Below are 17,131 nucleotides of genomic sequence, written 5' to 3'. Positions count from 1 at the left end.
CAATGTTATATAAGTCGTTTTATGAAATAAAACTTTACATAGAGGCTTCACTGCAAACCGAAACGGTAATAACTAGAAAACGAGTAACGACGGCCAGAGGGAAGCGGACAATTAGAGCAATGCATTGATTCATTTGTTCTTTATTGGTGTTCGGTCGCTCGATCAACCAACCATTTACAGAAAATAACGACTGAACGTGACAAATTTATTTAAGATATTAAACAGATCATGTAATAACAACGACCATTTAAATTCGAGTCTTACAGTAGAGAGGGCATAATTATAACTATGGGTAGTGTATCACGTCATAGCCACTAGAATCATTATTTTGACAAAGGAGACGACTTGCATTATTTTGCTTCGTATGTCTCCAGACGCTGTTTATAAACACGCACTGAATATATACAGTATCCGACGAAAAGTATTGGGATACCTGCTAATGGACGTAATTATGGGGTACCTCCACCATTCGCCGTTATGACGGTGTGAACTTGGCTGGGGTACTTTCAGTATGGTGTATGAAGATCTGTGGAGGAATGCAGGCCATTATTCGTCAAGAACCGAAACCAGAGATGCCAGTGGTGTTGGACGCTGGCGTAAGTTCGAACTTATCTCCACGGTGTTCCATGGGAAACAGGTCAGGGCTCTAGGCACGCCATCCATTTCAGTAATGTTATTGTCCTGACACCATTGCCTCACACATGCTGCTTTACAACAGCGTGCATTTTCGTGCTGATACAAACAGTCATCGTCTTCCAACTATTCCTCTACTATAAGTAGTACACAGTGCTGTAAAATCCGTTTATATCCTTCTGTATGTAGCATTTTCCTAACAAGGGAACATCCCCATCGCACCCCCCCCCCCCCCCTCAGATTTAGTGATAAGTTGGCACAGTGGATACGCCTTGAAAAACTGAACACAGATCAATCGAGAAAACAGGAAGAAGTTGTTCAAAAATGGTTCAAATGACTCTGAGCACTATGGGACTTAGCATCTGAGGTTATCAGTTCCCTAGACTTAGAACTACTTAAACCTAACTAAACAAAGGACATCACACACATCCATGCCTGAGGCAGGATTCGAACCTGCGACCGCAGCAGTCGCGCGGTTCCAGACTGTAGCGCCTAGAACCACTCGGCCACTCCGGCCGGCGAAGAAGTTGTGTGGAACTATGAAAAAAATAAGCACAATATACAAACTGAGTAGTCCACGGGCAAGATAAGCAGCATCAAGGATAGTGTGAGCTCAGGAGCGCCGTGGTCCAGTGGTTAGCGTGAGCAGCTGCGGAACGAGAGGTCCTTGGTTCAAGTCTTCCCTCGAGTGAGAAGTTTAATTTTTTATTTTCAGACAATTATCAAAGTTCAGGAACTCACACATAATCAACTTCGCTCTCCAAAATTCCAGGACATGTTCAGATTTGCTTGGACATATGCAGGGTTTGACGGTCTACACACGGAAAAATTTGAAAACGTTAAAAACATATGTTTTGACAGAGCACTGGGAAAACTGTGCGACTGTGAAACTGTTGCAGTCATTTGTTGCAGTTTATGTGACAAACTCTTATGTTTTCATCACTTTTTTGGGAGTGATTATCACATCCACAAGAAAACCTAAATCGGGGAAGGTACAAGAATCTTTTTATATAGACTGGGACACTCAGATGTTTAGGACGGGTGGTAGGGACAGAGCATCGAGTGACATTATACTGAGTGCACTATCCGAAAATTACCTCGAGCAATTAAACAGAGAACCGACTCGTGGAGATAACATCTTGGACCTACTGATAACAAACAGACCCGAACTTTTCGACTCTGTAAGCGCAGAACAGGGAATCGGTGATCATAAGGTCGTTGCAGCATCCCTGAATATGGAAGTAAATAGGACTATAAAAAAAGGAAGGAAGGGTTATCTGTTTAGCAAGAGTAATAGAAGGCAGATTTCAGACTACCTAACAGATCAAAACGAAAATTTCTGTTCCGACACTGACAATGTTGAGTGTTTATGGAAAAAGTTCAAGGCAATCGTAAAATGCGTTTTAGACAGGTACGTGCCGAGTAAAACTGTGAGGGACGGGAAAAACCCACCGTGGTACAACAACAAAGTTAGGAAACTACTGCGAAAGCAAAGAGAGCTCCACACCAAGCTTAAACGCAGCCAAAACCTCTCAGACAAACAGAAGCTAAACGATGTCAAAGTTAACGTAAGGAGGGCTATGCATGAAGCGTTCAGTGAATTTGAAAGTAAAATTCTATGTACCGACTTGACAGAAAATCCTAGGAAGTTCTGGTCTTACGTTAAATCAGTAAGTGGCTCGAAACAGCATATCCAGACACTACGGGATGATGATGGCATTGAAACAGAGGATGACACGCGTAAAGCTGAAATACTAAACACCTTTTTCCAAAGCTGTTTCACAGAGGTAGACCGCACTGCAGTTCCTTCTCTAAATCCTCGCACAAACGAAAAAATGGCCGACATCGAAATAAGTGTCCAAGGAATAGAAAAGCAACTGGAATCACTCAATAGAGGAAAGTCCACTGGACCTGACGGGATACCAATTCGATTCTACACAGAGTACGCGAAAGAACTTGCCCCCCTTCTAACAGCCGTGTACCGCAAGTCTCTAGAGGAACGGACGGTTCCAAATGATTGGAAAAGTCCCAGTCTTCAAGAAGGGTCGTCGAGCAGATGCGCAAAACTATAGACCTATATCTCTGACGTCGATCTGTTGTAGAATTTTAGAACATGTTTTTTGCTCGAGTATCATGTCGTTTTTGGAAACCCAGAATCTACTATGTAGGAATCAACATGGATTCCGGAAACAGCGATCGTGTGAGACCCAACTCGCTTTATTTGTTCATGAGACCCAGAAAATATTAGATACAAGCTCCCAGGTAGATGCTATTTTTCTTGACTTCCGGAAGGCGTTCGATACAGTTCCGCACTGTCGCCTGATAAACAAAGTAAGAGCCTACGGAATATCAGACCAGCTGTGTGGCTGGATTGAAGAGTTGTTAGCAAACAGAACACAGCATGTTGTTATCAATGGAGAGACGTCTACAGACGTTAAAGTAACCTCTGGCGTGCCACAGGGGAGTGTTATGGGACCATTGCTTTTCACAATATATATAAATGACCTAGTAGATAGTGTCGGAAGTTCCATGCGGCTTTTCGCGGATGATGCTGTAGTATACAGAGAAGTTGCAGCATTAGAAAATTGTAGCGAAATGCAGGAAGATCTGCAGCGGATAGGCACTTGGTGCAGGGAGTGGCAACTGTCCCTTAACATAGACAAATGTAATGTATTGCGAATACATAGAAAGAAGGATCCTTTATTGTATGGTTGTATGATAGCGGAACAAACACTGGTAGCAGTTACTTCTGTAAAATATCTGGGAGTATGCGTGCGGAACGATTTGAAGTGGAATGATCATATAAAATTAATTGTTGGTAAGGCGGGTACCAGGTTGAGATTCATTGGGAGAGTGCTTAGAAAATGTAGTCCATCAACAAAGGAGGTGGCTTACAAAACACTCGTTCGACCTATACTTGAGTATTGCTCATCAGTGTGGGATCCGTACCAGATCGGTTTGACGGAGGAGATAGAGAAGATCCAAAGAAGAACGGCGCGTTTCGTCACAGGGTTATTTGGTAACCGTGATAGCGTTACGGAGATGTTTAATAAACTCAAGTGGCAGACTCTGCAAGAGAGGCGCTCTGCATCGCGGTGTAGCTTGCTCGCTAGGTTTCGAGAGGGTGCGTTTCTGGATGAGGTATCGAATATATTGCTTCCCCCTACTTATACCTCCCGAGGAGATCACGAATGTAAAATTAGAGAGATTAGAGCGCGCACGGAGGCTTTCAGACAGTCGTTCTTCCCGCGAACCATACGCGACTGGAACAGGAAAGGGAGGTAATGACAGTGGCACGTAAAGTGCCCTCCGCCACACACCGTTGGGTGGCTTGCGGAGTATAAATGTAGATGTAGATTCGCGAAGTGTACAAGTTAGGTGGGTCGACAACATATTTCTGTCATGTGGCGCACATGCCGTCACCAGTGTCGTATAGAATATATCAGACGTGTTTTCCTGTGGAGGAATCGGTTGACCTATGACCTTGCGATCAAATGTTTTCGGTTCCCATTGGAGAGGTACGTCCTTTCGTCTACTAATCGCACGATTTTGCAGTGCGGTCGCAAAACACAGACACACAACTTATTACAGTGAACAGAGACGTCAATGAACGAACGGACAGATCATAACTTTGCGAAAATAAAGAAAGTAAACTTTTCACTCGAGGGAAGACTTGAACCAAAGACCTCTCGGTCCGCAGCTGCTCACGCTAACCACGGGACCACGGCGCACCTGAGTTCACGCTATCCTTGATGTTGCATATCTTGCTCATGGACTACTCAGTTTGTATATTTTGCTTATTTTTTTCATAGCTCCACACAACTTCTTCGTGTTTTCTCGATTGCTCTGTGTTCAGTTTTTCAATGCCTATCCACTGTGCCAACTTATAACTAAATCTGAGAGGGGGTGCGATGGGGGGGGGGGGTTCCCTTGTAAGAACACTAAGAGGACCGCACCTTAACTACGAAAAACACCTCCATACTGTAACACCACCCTCTCCGTAATACACTGCTGGCACTACGCACGATGCCAGGTAACGCTCTACGAGCATTCGCCAACCCAAAGCCTTCCATCGGATTGCCACAGGGTACAGCGTGACTCATCATTCCAGATCATCCGTTTCCAGTCATCCGCTGTCAAGTGGCGCCGCTCTTTGCGTCACCTCAAACGTCGCTTCATAAATGTGCGGCTTATTAGGAGCCCCATTGTTTCCAATTGCTACGCATACTCATTGTGCTAGCTGGGCTGCTGTTAGCACTCCGGAAGTTACGAGTGATTACTTCCGCTATTTCATGCTATTTTTTACAACCACTCACAGCAATACTCGACGTTTGCTATCCGCCAGTACATGAGATCCGCGCGCTCGCGGTGTAGCTGTGGTTGCTCCTTTGCGTTTCCACTTCACAATCACATCACCATCGACTTGGGCAGCTTTATAAGGATTGAAAGGTTGCTGATGGATTTGTTACTCAGGTGGCATCCAGTGACTAGTCCACTTTTGAACTGTGAACTTTCCTAACCGACCCATTCTGCTATTACTCCTTCTCTACTGAGAGTGGCATCCGGATACTATTGATCAGACAGTGCACATTACTTTTAGTTGTAGATAAATGGTATGTTATGGTGGAATAGTCGCGTTCATGAAGTGAAGGGATTTCTGTGATAGGGATTTTCATTTGCAAATAAATCCGTAATTTGTGACTGTTGGATGAGGCTGGGGTGATAGTTCTTCTACAGACATTTTTGATCACAATGGGGAATGACTCTATGCTTACGATTACAGCACGTCTATCACTCGATATTCTTGCACGGACAATGTGGCAGGTCTCTATCATAGAGAAAAAATACAAAACGAGCTGAGACTGACCCAGGAACAAAGATCGAGGAAATAGTTGCGCCATTTGGCGCCTCATTATGATTTTGTGCTCAGCTATGTAACTGGCACAGCAAAGTAATGGAACGGTAGTGCATCAACTGACCAATTTTGATACTGGTTCCCGACTTCACTACTGCGAGTGCCTGTTCCAGTCTGTGCACTAAGGGGAAGGGGAGGGGGGAGGTTACGAGGGTAGATTATGCATTGCACTTTTTCTCTTATGAAGCTTGGCTCTGTTCTGGAAATTCTCTTCGGTTACATCAAGAGTTTCTGCGTGATATGAAAACAGGAATGTGGTGAGCAAAAAAATGAGTTCAAATGGCTCTGAGCACTATGAGACTTAACTTCTGAGGTCATCAGTCCCCTAGAACTTAGAACTACTTAAACCTAACTAACCTAAGGACATCACACACATCCATGCCCGAGGCAGGATTCGAACCTGCGACCGTAGCGGTCGCGCGGTTCCAGACTGTTGCGCCTAGAACCACACGGCCACTCCGGCCAGCTGTGGTGAGCAGTCGGTGCAACACACGTTATTGTACCGATAATTTTCCGCAAAGCCGTAACTTCCGCTAAGTATGTGAACAGTATACTGCAATTGATTTTCTTAGAACTAACATTTGGAAAATTTTTATTTGTTATTTTTTTCTGCATTCTGTGGAATGGAGTACATTGCGCGGCAATTTTTACGTTGAGTAAGGTATAATACTTTTTTTCAAACGCTATGAACTTCACCTATCCGACGTAATAATTATTTAACGGTTGAAGAATACTCAGACCAATACGCTTTTTTGATTTACTGTTTGTTTCTGTATTAGTGTACTACTGTATATTCCGTGTAAATAATCAGTTTGATTGCAACTGGAAGAGGTAAGAGTTGCATGAGCCGAGCTGTCACTGATCCATTATTCACGAGTATCAGACTTTTGTCATTTGTAGATCCTAATATTTCCGTTCCACCTATGTAGTTCATTTTACTCCCGCACGCATGTTGTTGCGAATTGATGTCTCCACATTGCAATAATGGAAGTGGCAACTTGTTTGAAGAGATAATAAAAAAATATGTTTTTATTCATGCACAAGGAGGTTTGTGCAGGGCCGATTTTTTCCTGATTTTAGTAGTATAATAATTCTTCCGCCCCACCGATGAAGTCAAATAGCGGACGTGTGTATCATAAGAGCGAGTTCTCCTCTTTAGCGAAAATTTAACTGAGATTTCAACCAACTTTAGGTGAGCGTGTGAGTGTCTTTCCACGTTCACGTTTTTTTGAAACTCTACTAGACATTGCAGAGATTAATTATATTTCCTAACATCTACTGTATACGTCATACCTTAATATCAACTCCAAGTTCTGTTTGTTCCACTGTTGTTGCGATTGTATTAGGTTGATGCAAAAGTTCGTAACGTTTTTGTTTTGCTGTTGGTATTCCAGTTGCTATGGATTTATGTAGGGATGGTCATTTTTTATTTGTAGTTGACTGCTGCTATTTGAGTTTACATATTGTCATTTTGTCACTTTGAGATAGTGAGTGGAGCTGTGGCCGCTAGGAAATGGGATGCCAAGTGGAAAAATCGGAACATTTCGGAGACACTTTCCTATTTGAGTTCAGTAGAGGGATAACAGCAGCGGAGGCAGCCAGAAACGTTTGCGCCGTGTATGGGGATAACGCCTCGCCAAGAGAATGGTTTTGACGTTAGTGACTCTCCACTTTCCGGAAGACTTTCGGAGTTTGATGAAGATCGTTTAAAGGCAATAATCCACAATACTCGACGTCAGTGTACTCGAAAACTGACAGATGTGATGAATTGTGCTCATCCACCATCGTGCGATATTTGCATGTAGTGTGAAAGGTTCAAAAATCTGGTGCATGGGTATCGGATGCTCTAATCAAAAATCACAAATATCAGCGGTTGGCCGTATGTGCATCTCTGCTTGCTCCTCATCAGTTGGCTCGTGAATAACACCGATCGTTCCTATCCTGTATGGTTACGGGTGAAAATAAATTATGTCTTTATGCTAACATAAGGAAAAGAAAGGAATGGTTGAGCCCAAACAAAGCAGCAAGTCCCCGTACAAAGACCTGCACGCATCCACAGCAGATAATGTTACGTAACTGGTGCGACAGCGACGCTGTGGTGTACTATAAGAATTACTTCCCCGAGGTGTAACCATCATCTCGGACCTTTATTGTAAACCACTCAGACGTCTTGCAGATGCAATCCGAGAACAGCGACCAGGAGAAAACTGTATGATGTTGCTTCACGATGACCCCCGCTAGACTGAGAAAACATTTTACAGAGATTGGGTTGGGAAGTCATTCCGTACTCACTTTATTCGCCTGATCTTGCGCCTTCAGATTTTCACCTGTTCCGCTCTCTGTCGAGCAACCATCAAGGAGCTTCCTTTCGGGATGAAAATGCGCTCCGAACTTGGTTCGCTTAGTTCTTCGGTTCAAAACCACGTTATTTTTTCTGTCCCGGAATAGAAAAGTTGCCCCAGTGTTGGGAGACTGTTGAAAATCGTGAAGGAGAATGTGTCATTGATGACTAAAATCTCTGTTGTGTATATCTGTTGTGTTTATTAAACTTATTGGAAAACGCTACGAACTTGTGCACGAACCGAATAGTTACGTCCTGCTTGATGACTGTTAAGTGATGCAGCTTGGTGTGTATGGTTGGTTATCTTTCGGAGTTGGAGGGTGACAAGGTTTGATTCTTGTTGTACAGTGTACTACTAGACAACTCTGGTCGAAGTTCTGCAGATATATAGCATAGCTTTTACTTCTGTTTCCTTATCTTTATCCCGTACCTTCACGGGGTCAGATCTGGCGATGTTAGTGGTAGTGGGTGGCCGGATGCCCTTCGTGTCGCCATCCCTTGCCCCCCCCCTTTCCCGGTAATATGTGTAGCCCAGTTGTCTGCGCCTAACGTTATCCGTGTGAAAATGTGCGAACGTTTTCTAAATGTTTGCTATTCGTGTAGCTGAGGGGGGACCTACGCACATATTCGGTTGGGAAACCACCTAAAAACACATCCAGGCTGGCCGGCACACCGACCATCATTGTTAATCCGCCAGTCGGATTCGATGTGGGCCGGCGGACCGCGCTGGATCACGGAAGCGGTGTGCTAACGCACGCGACTATCCGTGCGAATCATTGATAAATAACATAGTAGGCTTACCTATTCTGAGGTTCATTAGTTCGAATCCACTGTGGCCATGTCATTGAATGGTTTAATAGCTTTTCTGTGTTACGGATTGTACTACCTCAGTACAGTGCTAAAATTGATATAATTTTGTTTCTGTTGTATTCGACACCATCAATACGTCACAGTTTGAGGTGGGAGGAAGATTGGATGACCAGAAGCTCTGTTTTGCAGTCGATGTATTCATCTATGCTTCTGTAAAAGATAAATGTTTTCGCCGAGTTAGCTTTTTTTTCTAGTGGTGAACACAGTAATGTGACAAAAGGCGTGGTTGGTTCAAATGGCTCTGAGCACTATGGGACTTAACATCTGTGGTCATCAGTGCCCTAGAACTTAGAACTACTTAAACCTAACAAAAGGCGTGGTGTATCTCCTAATATCGCGTCGGACTTCTTCCTGCCCGGTGACGTGCAGCGACGCGACGTGACATGGACTTAACAAGTCGTTGGAAGTCCCTTGCCACGCTACCTCCATAGCCTTCCATAATTGCGAAAGTGTTGCCGGCGCGGGATTTTGTGCACGAACTGACCTCTTTCGATTTTGTCCCAATAAATGTTCGATGGGATTCATCTTGGGTGATCTGGATGGCCAAATAATTCGCTCGAATTGTCCAGAATGTCCTTCAAACAAATCACGAAGATTGCGGCACGGTGACATGGCGCGTTGTCATCCATAAAAAATCCATCGTTGTTTGGGAAGATGAGCTCCATAAATGGCTGCAAATGATCTCCAAGTAACCGAGCATAACCTTTACCCGTCAATGATTGATTCAGTTGGATCAAAGGACCCAGTCCATTCCATGAAAACAGCACACACCATTATGGAGCCACGACCAGTTTGCGCAGTGCTTTGTTGACAACTTGTGTCCACGGCTTCCTGGGGTCTGCGCCACATTCGAACCCTACCACCAGCTCTTACAACTCAAGAGCCACGGTGTTCCAGTCGTCTATGGTCCAACTGATACGGCCACGAGCCCGGGAGAAGCGTTGCGGTAGAGGCTGCGCTGTTAGCAAAGGCACTAGCGTCGTTTGTCTGCTGCCATTGCTGATGAACGCCGCATTTCGCCACACTGTCCTAACGCTTACGCTCGTCGTACGTCCCACATTGATTTCTGCGGCCATTTCACGCAGTGTTGCTTGTCTGTTAGCACTGACAACTCTCCGCAAAAGCCGCTGCTTTCGGTCGTTAAGTGAACGTGAATACCGTCGACCACTACGTTTCCCGAGGTGAGAGGTAATGCCGAGAATTCTGTAGTCTCGGCACATTCTTGACACTGTGGTCCTCGGTGTATTGATCTCCCTAACGATTTCCGATATGGAACTTCCTCTGTGCCTACCTGCAACTACCATTCCGTGTTGAGAGTCTGTTAATTCCTGTTGTGCGGCCGTAATCACGCCGGGAACCTTTTCACACGAATCACCTCAGTACAAATGACAGCTCGGAACTTTAATAGTGGCAACTATTTATTTACAGCCCGTACAAAATAGATACGTGTTTCAAAGTTTTACTGACCTTCAAAGTAGTCACCAGCATTGTGTATAACCCGTTGCCAGCGATGTGGAAGTCGTGGGATACTCTTAGCAGAGCCAGTTGTGTTGACAGTGCGAGTGGCGCGGTCTACTGCCCGACGAATTTGTAGCAGTTCTGAAGCGAAAGCCGTGAAGTGTTTCCTTCAATTTAGAAATCGAGTTGAACTCACGAGGGCTTAAATCAGGGTAGTGCAGTAGGTGGAATAGCACTCAGCAGTCCCATCAGTCAAACAAATCAGTAACAGCTTGCACTGTACGTGCTTGAGCATTGTCCTGCAAAATGATGGTCAGGTCCTGCAGAAAGTGTCATCACTTCTGTCTCTATGCTGTTCATTTTTGGAACACAACCTGCGACAATGCTGGTGACTACTTTGAAGGTCATTAAAACTTTGAAACACGTATCTATTTTGAACGAACTGTAAATAAGTAATTGCCACTATTAAAGTTCCAACCCTCGTATATCGGTCTATTTACTTACAAGTAACTATTGTCTTGAAATTGTGATATCTGCAAACACTTTTTTTTTTTTCGAAGAAGTGGAGCTCCTCCGCTCCCGCACTCGGATCGTGGCCTTAACAAAATGTGCTGCTGTCACTTCTGCGAAAGGATTAGCATTTATTGATGGGTCACAGGACGCGGGACTGTGATGTTATCCGTGTGTCTGGGTGCAGTCACCCACTAATACGGTCTCTTGTAGGAGGTAAGAGAATGAATGCGGCTTTCGGCAGAGACAAACAAGTAACACGGCAGTCGCCATGGGGAAGGAAACCTGTGCAGTAGTCTTAGCGGGTAGTAGGGCTGCTGGCGGATTTACCCTGGCACCAGCGATAGTTAATTCCAAGGTGCGAGGATATGTTAACGAGGGTAGGTTACCCCCGTTTCTGGGCGCCGACAATGTCTTCTGCGCCAATGTCAGCGTATTTGTAAGATGCCAACGTCGTCACCTGAGAGGTCAGTTTGATCAAAAACTCGAACGCTCATCGCAGGATTACGTGCGGATTTTGTTTACGCTTATGTGTGTGTCAGTCTTCCCTGTCGTTGCCAACTTGTGGCATGTATGAGCACAACTAGCAGTGCCAGTCAGATTTGCTGTGATACAGTGTCTCGCCGATATTGAGTTGTCTTTGTGTTTAGTTTTAACTTTCTATACCCGGTTAAGAATCCCCAAGGAAAAGCGTTTTGGGGCGGTTATGTTTCTGCCTGTGGTTATGATCGTAGTTCACCAGATTTAGGATGAAGGATTTGTTCGAGTGTCTCGAGTTCCTGGACATTCTTGTGGCGAGTTTCTTGAATACCTCCATGAGGGCCTCGAGATGGCATTCATTGTGCATGTCCGCGCTGCGCCAATATCGTGTAGCAGTGCTTATGATTCGTAGGTCTTTGCTCTCTGTGACGTGCAGGCGGCGCAGATGTGTTGGAGCTGCATCACCCCAAAACTGGAGCTGAGTTTGTCATCATTGGCGCCGGCCGGTGTGGCCGTGCGGTTCTATGCGCTTCAGTCTGGAACCGCGTGACCGCTACGGTCGCAGGTTCGAATCCTGCCTCGGGCATGGATGTGTGTGATGTCCTTAGGTTAATTAGGTTTAATTAGTTCTGAGTTCTAGGCGACTGATGACCTCAGAAGTTAAGACTCATAGTGCTCAGAGCCATTTGAACTCATTGGCCTAAAAAGAGTCACGTGCATGAACCTCGACACAGTCCTATTCAATTTATTTTGCCTGTTAGGCATTGGATAGAATTGTTTGAACTTTGCGAGTGCATTGACTGTTGTTCTCCCCAAGTCAGTTGCGGATCCATCCAGGCACCGAGGTACCTGACTTCCCTAAGGAATTGCATTGGACGTGTTTGTACTGTCATTTGTCGACGGTGTTGATGTTCTCTACGAGTTGCCTCGCATTTGCCGACGACGCCATTTTTCTAGCAGAGGTTCGACACTTCTGAGTGCTGTCTGTAGTAGTGAGTTAATGTCTGATTGTTCCAAGTCTTGCTCCAGGAAGGCGGTGACATCACCGTAGATGGCTACCAAAGTGTTGCACGTCGTTGGGATATCGTCAATGTGGAGGTTAAATAACAGGGGCCCCAATTGTTAGCTTGGAGTACTTCGGCTTTTATACATATCTTTACCTATATTTAAGCATGTTTATTATTTGAATTGATAGTATTAAGCACGTTATTTTACGTTACGTTTAGCTTCAAGAATAGAAGTACGGAGCAGTGCCGAATTTGGCGGTGGGTATAATGTGCTTGTAATCTTATTTTCCCCCACTCTGCAAACAGAACGTATGGACCAAATTTGTAGTGCCTTGCTAAGCTAGCGGCACTGTAAATATATTTTTTTTACGTAACTGCCAGTTTTTGCACACACATTACACCCAGTTTCTACATTAAAGGTGTTTTGAGAGCTATTTGTTCTTTCAGAAGTCATGCTAGGGGTATTGGAAGGAGTGAATTTCTCCTTTTCGTTCTTAGCGCATGCTATAAATCCACTGCCATATCCAATATTTATAACTGTACCCGCATCTGGTAATCTACGACCGGCTCTGTTGTTACATTGATGATAACTGCGGCTGTGGCCACAGCTTCAGTTCTTGGTGCTGTTTCTGTAGGTAGTTACATGTTTTGTCGGGGTCATCGTAGTCTGGCACACTGTCAACATAGTTATAGTGTGTGTCGTAGCAAAAAAAAAAAAAAAAAAAAAAAAAAAAAAAAAAAAAAAAAAAAAAAAAAACCCAAATTTATCACGAATATGCGGAGTCATCCGAATTGTGAATGTTGTTTACATAGCAAAAGAAGGATGTGTAGAGTCCCTCAGCATGGAACTGCAACAGAGGATGCGACTTCCCGGCGGAGTCTGGATTAATCTCATCACTGTTTGTGTGTATACAGCACAGCAGTGACACTTATTGTTGTGTGACGAGCTTAATATTAACCATTCTGTTTCGAGAATAGGCAATGGTCGATTAGAAGAAATACCGTGGCTTCCCCGTGTAAAAAACGGTTCAAATGGCTCTGAGTACTATGCGACTTAACTTCTGAGGTCATCAGTCGCCTGGAACTTAGAACTAATTAAACCTAACTAACCTTAGGACATGACACATATCCATGCCCGAGGCAGGATTCGAACCTGGGACCGTAGCGGTCGCTCGGCTCCAGACTGTAGCGCCTAGAACCGCACACCCACTCCGGCCGGCCTTCCCCGTATACAAAACTGTCCCAAGTTCTGGTTATTCCGTAGGTAGTTCCAACTCAGATAGCCTGCCAGCGTTTCTTTGCATATCGTGATTGCTCAGCAGTAATGTAATCACGTTTACTGCTGTTCGCCCAGGCATTTCGTGTGAAACAAAGTCGGTACGATTCCACTGGAGTCTGACGAACAGTGTTGTTATTGGTTACTGTTTTCAGTGTTCATGAAATGGAACTACACGAAGAGATAGCAAGTGAAGGGTCAGTTGGGGACGGTTTCTATACTCGATGTGTTTGAAAATGAGTTACCTACTCGAAACCATCATCCAAAATAAACAGCTTGCTGCTCTCGGTGAATCCGAATGTGAACTAGAGGTCAGTCTTCTATTTACAAGTACAGCGTATTTTATGTTCGAATTATATGTCTTTTGATTCCAGAGCAAGTTCTTCCAGTTACATCAATTTTTTTTCTGACTTCCTGCAACTCTGTGCTTGTCACTGGGAATAATGATTTATAATTGCTCACATACATATATCCTGTTGCAGTTATTGCAATTCTGCTGCTTAATTGCTCTAATTTACATCTAAAAACAGTTCAAACAGTATAGCAACATAATACAGAGAAAATGTTCTACAAGAAGACTTTAAAATCAATTTCGTTTGTTTGTTTTTTGAAACAAGTTTATATGTTTGTGGATACAAATGGTATGTCTACTTTGTTGCCCATTTTTGATTAATTAATTCCTTGTGTAATGTAAATAATTTGAAAGATGTGATAATAATGGTTAAGCTTCGCATCAGCTTTCGTTCAACATTATAATTTATTGTATTGCTGTGGAGTAAAAGATTTCTAGTTGAAAGTGGAAAAAGTGTGTCTCATTGGTAAAATACAAGACTGCTAATCCAGAGGTCTCGGATCCGACCGCAGGTCAGGTCTAGGATTTTTTTATCTATCACGTATCACTTCTGTCACCTCTGGCACTGTTTTTTAATGTGAAAAAGGCGTCGTTCCTCTCTGGTTAGTAAGCTACGTGAAACTGTAGGTCTCCCTAACGTAAGTCAGAGGAAGACAGTGTCGTACCGTCTCCAACAGGGCAACACTAGTTGCTTAGTACAACACTGTGGTGTTCAGACCAATCTTCGGGCTAATGATGGCTTTATTTTGTATAGTTTCTTTAAAAAAATATCAAGTATGCATATGTTTTGTAAGTTATTAAAAAAAGGCGCTAGGCCGTTCAAGGTGTTGAATAAAATGTATTTTTTTTTTAATTGACGGTAGCCTTTGTAAAAACGGAGCATTTCGCTTTATTGAAGGTACAGGGAATGAACGGTAGGTGAGGAGAAGTATTGGAGAAATAATGTTTTGGAAAGAATGTGACTGAAGTCTTGGGATCAAGGGCGCCAATCCAAGCTCCAAGCGTGCGGAAGAGGACCGAATGGAGAGGAGGTTGAGGGGGGGGGGGGGGAGCAAAGATGAGTCCTGATAAGAAGAAGAGTAGTATTAGTAGTAGTAGTAGTAGTTGTTGTTGTTGTTGGTGGTGGTGGTGGCGGCCTTCAGTCCAGAGACGGGTTTGATGCAGCTCTCCATGCTACTCTATCCTGTGCAAGCTTCTTCATCTCCCAGTACCTACTGCAACCTACATCCTTTTGAATCTGCTTAGTGTATTCATCTCTTGGTCTCCCTCTACGATTTTTATGGTTCAAATGGCTCTGAGCACTATAGGACTCAACATCTTAGGTCATAAGTCCCCTAGAACTTAGAACTACTTAAACCTAACTAACCTAAGGACATCACACACACCCATGCCCGAGGCAGGATTCGAACCTGCGACCGTAGCAGCCTTGCGGCTTCGGACTGCAGCGCCAGAACCGCACGGCCACCGCGGCCGGCTACGATTTTTTACTCTCCACGCTGCCCTCCAATACAATTGGTGATTCCTTGATGCCTCAGAACATGTCCTACTAACCGATCCCTTCTTCTAGTCAAGTTGTGTCTCAATCCTATTCAATACCTCCTCATTAGTTATGTGATCTACCCATCTAATCTTCAGCATTCTTCTGTAGCACCAAATTTCGAAATCTTCTATTCTCTTCTTGTCTAAACCTGCTGACACTTAAATCTATATTCTATGTTAACAAATTTTTCTTCTTCAGAAACGCTTTCCTTGCTATTGCCAGTCTACATTTTATATCCTCTCTACTTCGACCATCATCAGTTATCTCGCTCCCCAAATAGCAAAACTCATGTACTACTTTAAGTGTCTCATTTCCTAATCTAATTCCCTCAACATCACCCGATTTAATTCGACTACATTCCATTATCCTCGTTTTGCTTTTGTTGATGTTCATCTTATATCCTCCTTTCAAGACACTATCCATTCCGTTCAACTGCTCTTCCAAGTCCTTTGCTGTCTCTGACAGAATTACAATGTAGTAGTAGTAGTAGTAGTAGTAGTAGGAATAATCCGCTATACCTTTGGAAGGTAGGAGACAAGATACTGGCAGAAGCAAAGCTGCGAGTACCGGGCGTGAGTCGTGCTTCGGTAGCTCAGTTGGTAGAGCACTTGCCCGCGAAAGGCAAAGGTCCCGAGTTCGAGTCTCGGTCGGGCGCACAGTTTTGGTCTGCCAGGAAGTTTCATATCAGCGCACTTTCCGCTGCAGAGTGAAAATCTCATTCTGGATGGATCTCTGCGCGAACTTCATAGTCATATGGGGAGGAGGGGGCGGAGCGATTACCGTTTCGTTGGGAAAGGATGTGGAGTGTGCAGCAATAAGGTCAAGGAAATGTGTTGGTAGTAGCGCGGCAGAAAACCCTGATTTCTCTTCTTTCGAATATATGTGGCCGGATTTCCGATGGGACTTGAGTCCATCCCTGTAAGGAAAGTCCTGTACTGCGTTTATTGTCTTTGGAATCTGTCTTCTCCACGGTACGAGAGATGCAATGTTAGAAACCAGCGCTAGTCTGACGCTGTCGCTGTGAATGGAAAAGCGACGTAGGGATGGGGGGCAGGGCGCGCGCCGGGATGAATGGCACCGCACCGCGCCTCGCCCCGCACCGCACCGCTGCGCTGCATACCGGCCGCTGCGGCGTGACGCACCCACGCGGGCCGCTCCCAGCCCGGCTGTGAGTGACGTCACGGTCGCGAGCTGCCGCCACGGCGCGCAGTGGGTATATTCTCCGCGGTCCAGAAAGGCGTGCCACTGGCGGCCGGCGAAAACGCACCATGGACGGTAAGTCGCACCGCAGCTGCCAGCGCGCCTGCCGCGCTCGGGTTTTCTGTCGGATTTCGTAGACGCATCAGAAATTAAGTACCGCGACGATGGTTCATTGGAATGTAATTTTTCCGCGTGGACGTCTATAAGTTTGTGGAAAGCTGAGATTCTGTCAGAGAGAGCGCAGTACCTTGCTCTGTACAGAGCAAGGATTATGCGTCACCCTGTGGTAGGACCATTCTCGTTTGTGTTATTTATGAAAGACCTAGCAGACGACGATATTCTTTCTGAGACGTTTCGCACATGTCGCGGTTTCTCCGAGAACGCGCCACCTAATAAAAATGCCCCAGAAGTCCCACGTCATAGAATGGTACAACGTTCTACCAACCGTAAACATGTAACAACTTTTGGGTCAGGACTGCGTAATCATCGTGGGATTAACAGCTTACTGGGGCATGCAATGAAACAATCGTATGGGACAAAGTTCTTGTT

At 44.7% G+C, this 17,131-nt stretch overlaps 1 protein-coding gene and 1 non-coding gene across 4 annotated transcripts in view; both read left to right on the top strand.

Annotated features, from left to right (window-relative positions):
- LOC126485748 (leupaxin) overlaps positions 1–17,131 on the top strand; it is a 506,478-nt gene that overhangs the window by 188,397 nt on the left and 300,950 nt on the right. The window contains exon 1 of one of the 3 annotated variants that reach the window (XM_050108902.1): positions 16,636–16,657. The exons of the other annotated variants lie outside the window; for them this stretch is intronic. Within the exon in view, the coding sequence (XP_049964859.1) occupies positions 16,651–16,657 (7 nt within the window). The 5' untranslated portion in view covers positions 16,636–16,650. Of the gene's footprint in view, positions 1–16,635; positions 16,658–17,131 lie in introns of those variants that run through there. 3 annotated transcript variants of the gene reach the window in all.
- Trnas-cga (transfer RNA serine (anticodon CGA)) lies at positions 15,964–16,038 on the top strand. The gene has a single exon. It is a non-coding gene; the product is annotated as a tRNA-Ser (tRNA).

The sequence above is a fragment of the Schistocerca serialis genome, chromosome 1 (genome assembly GCF_023864345.2).
Source record: "Schistocerca serialis cubense isolate TAMUIC-IGC-003099 chromosome 1, iqSchSeri2.2, whole genome shotgun sequence".
Classification (NCBI taxonomy): Eukaryota; Metazoa; Arthropoda; class Insecta; order Orthoptera; family Acrididae; genus Schistocerca; species Schistocerca serialis.
This window is presented reverse-complemented; position numbering and strand designations above follow the sequence as displayed.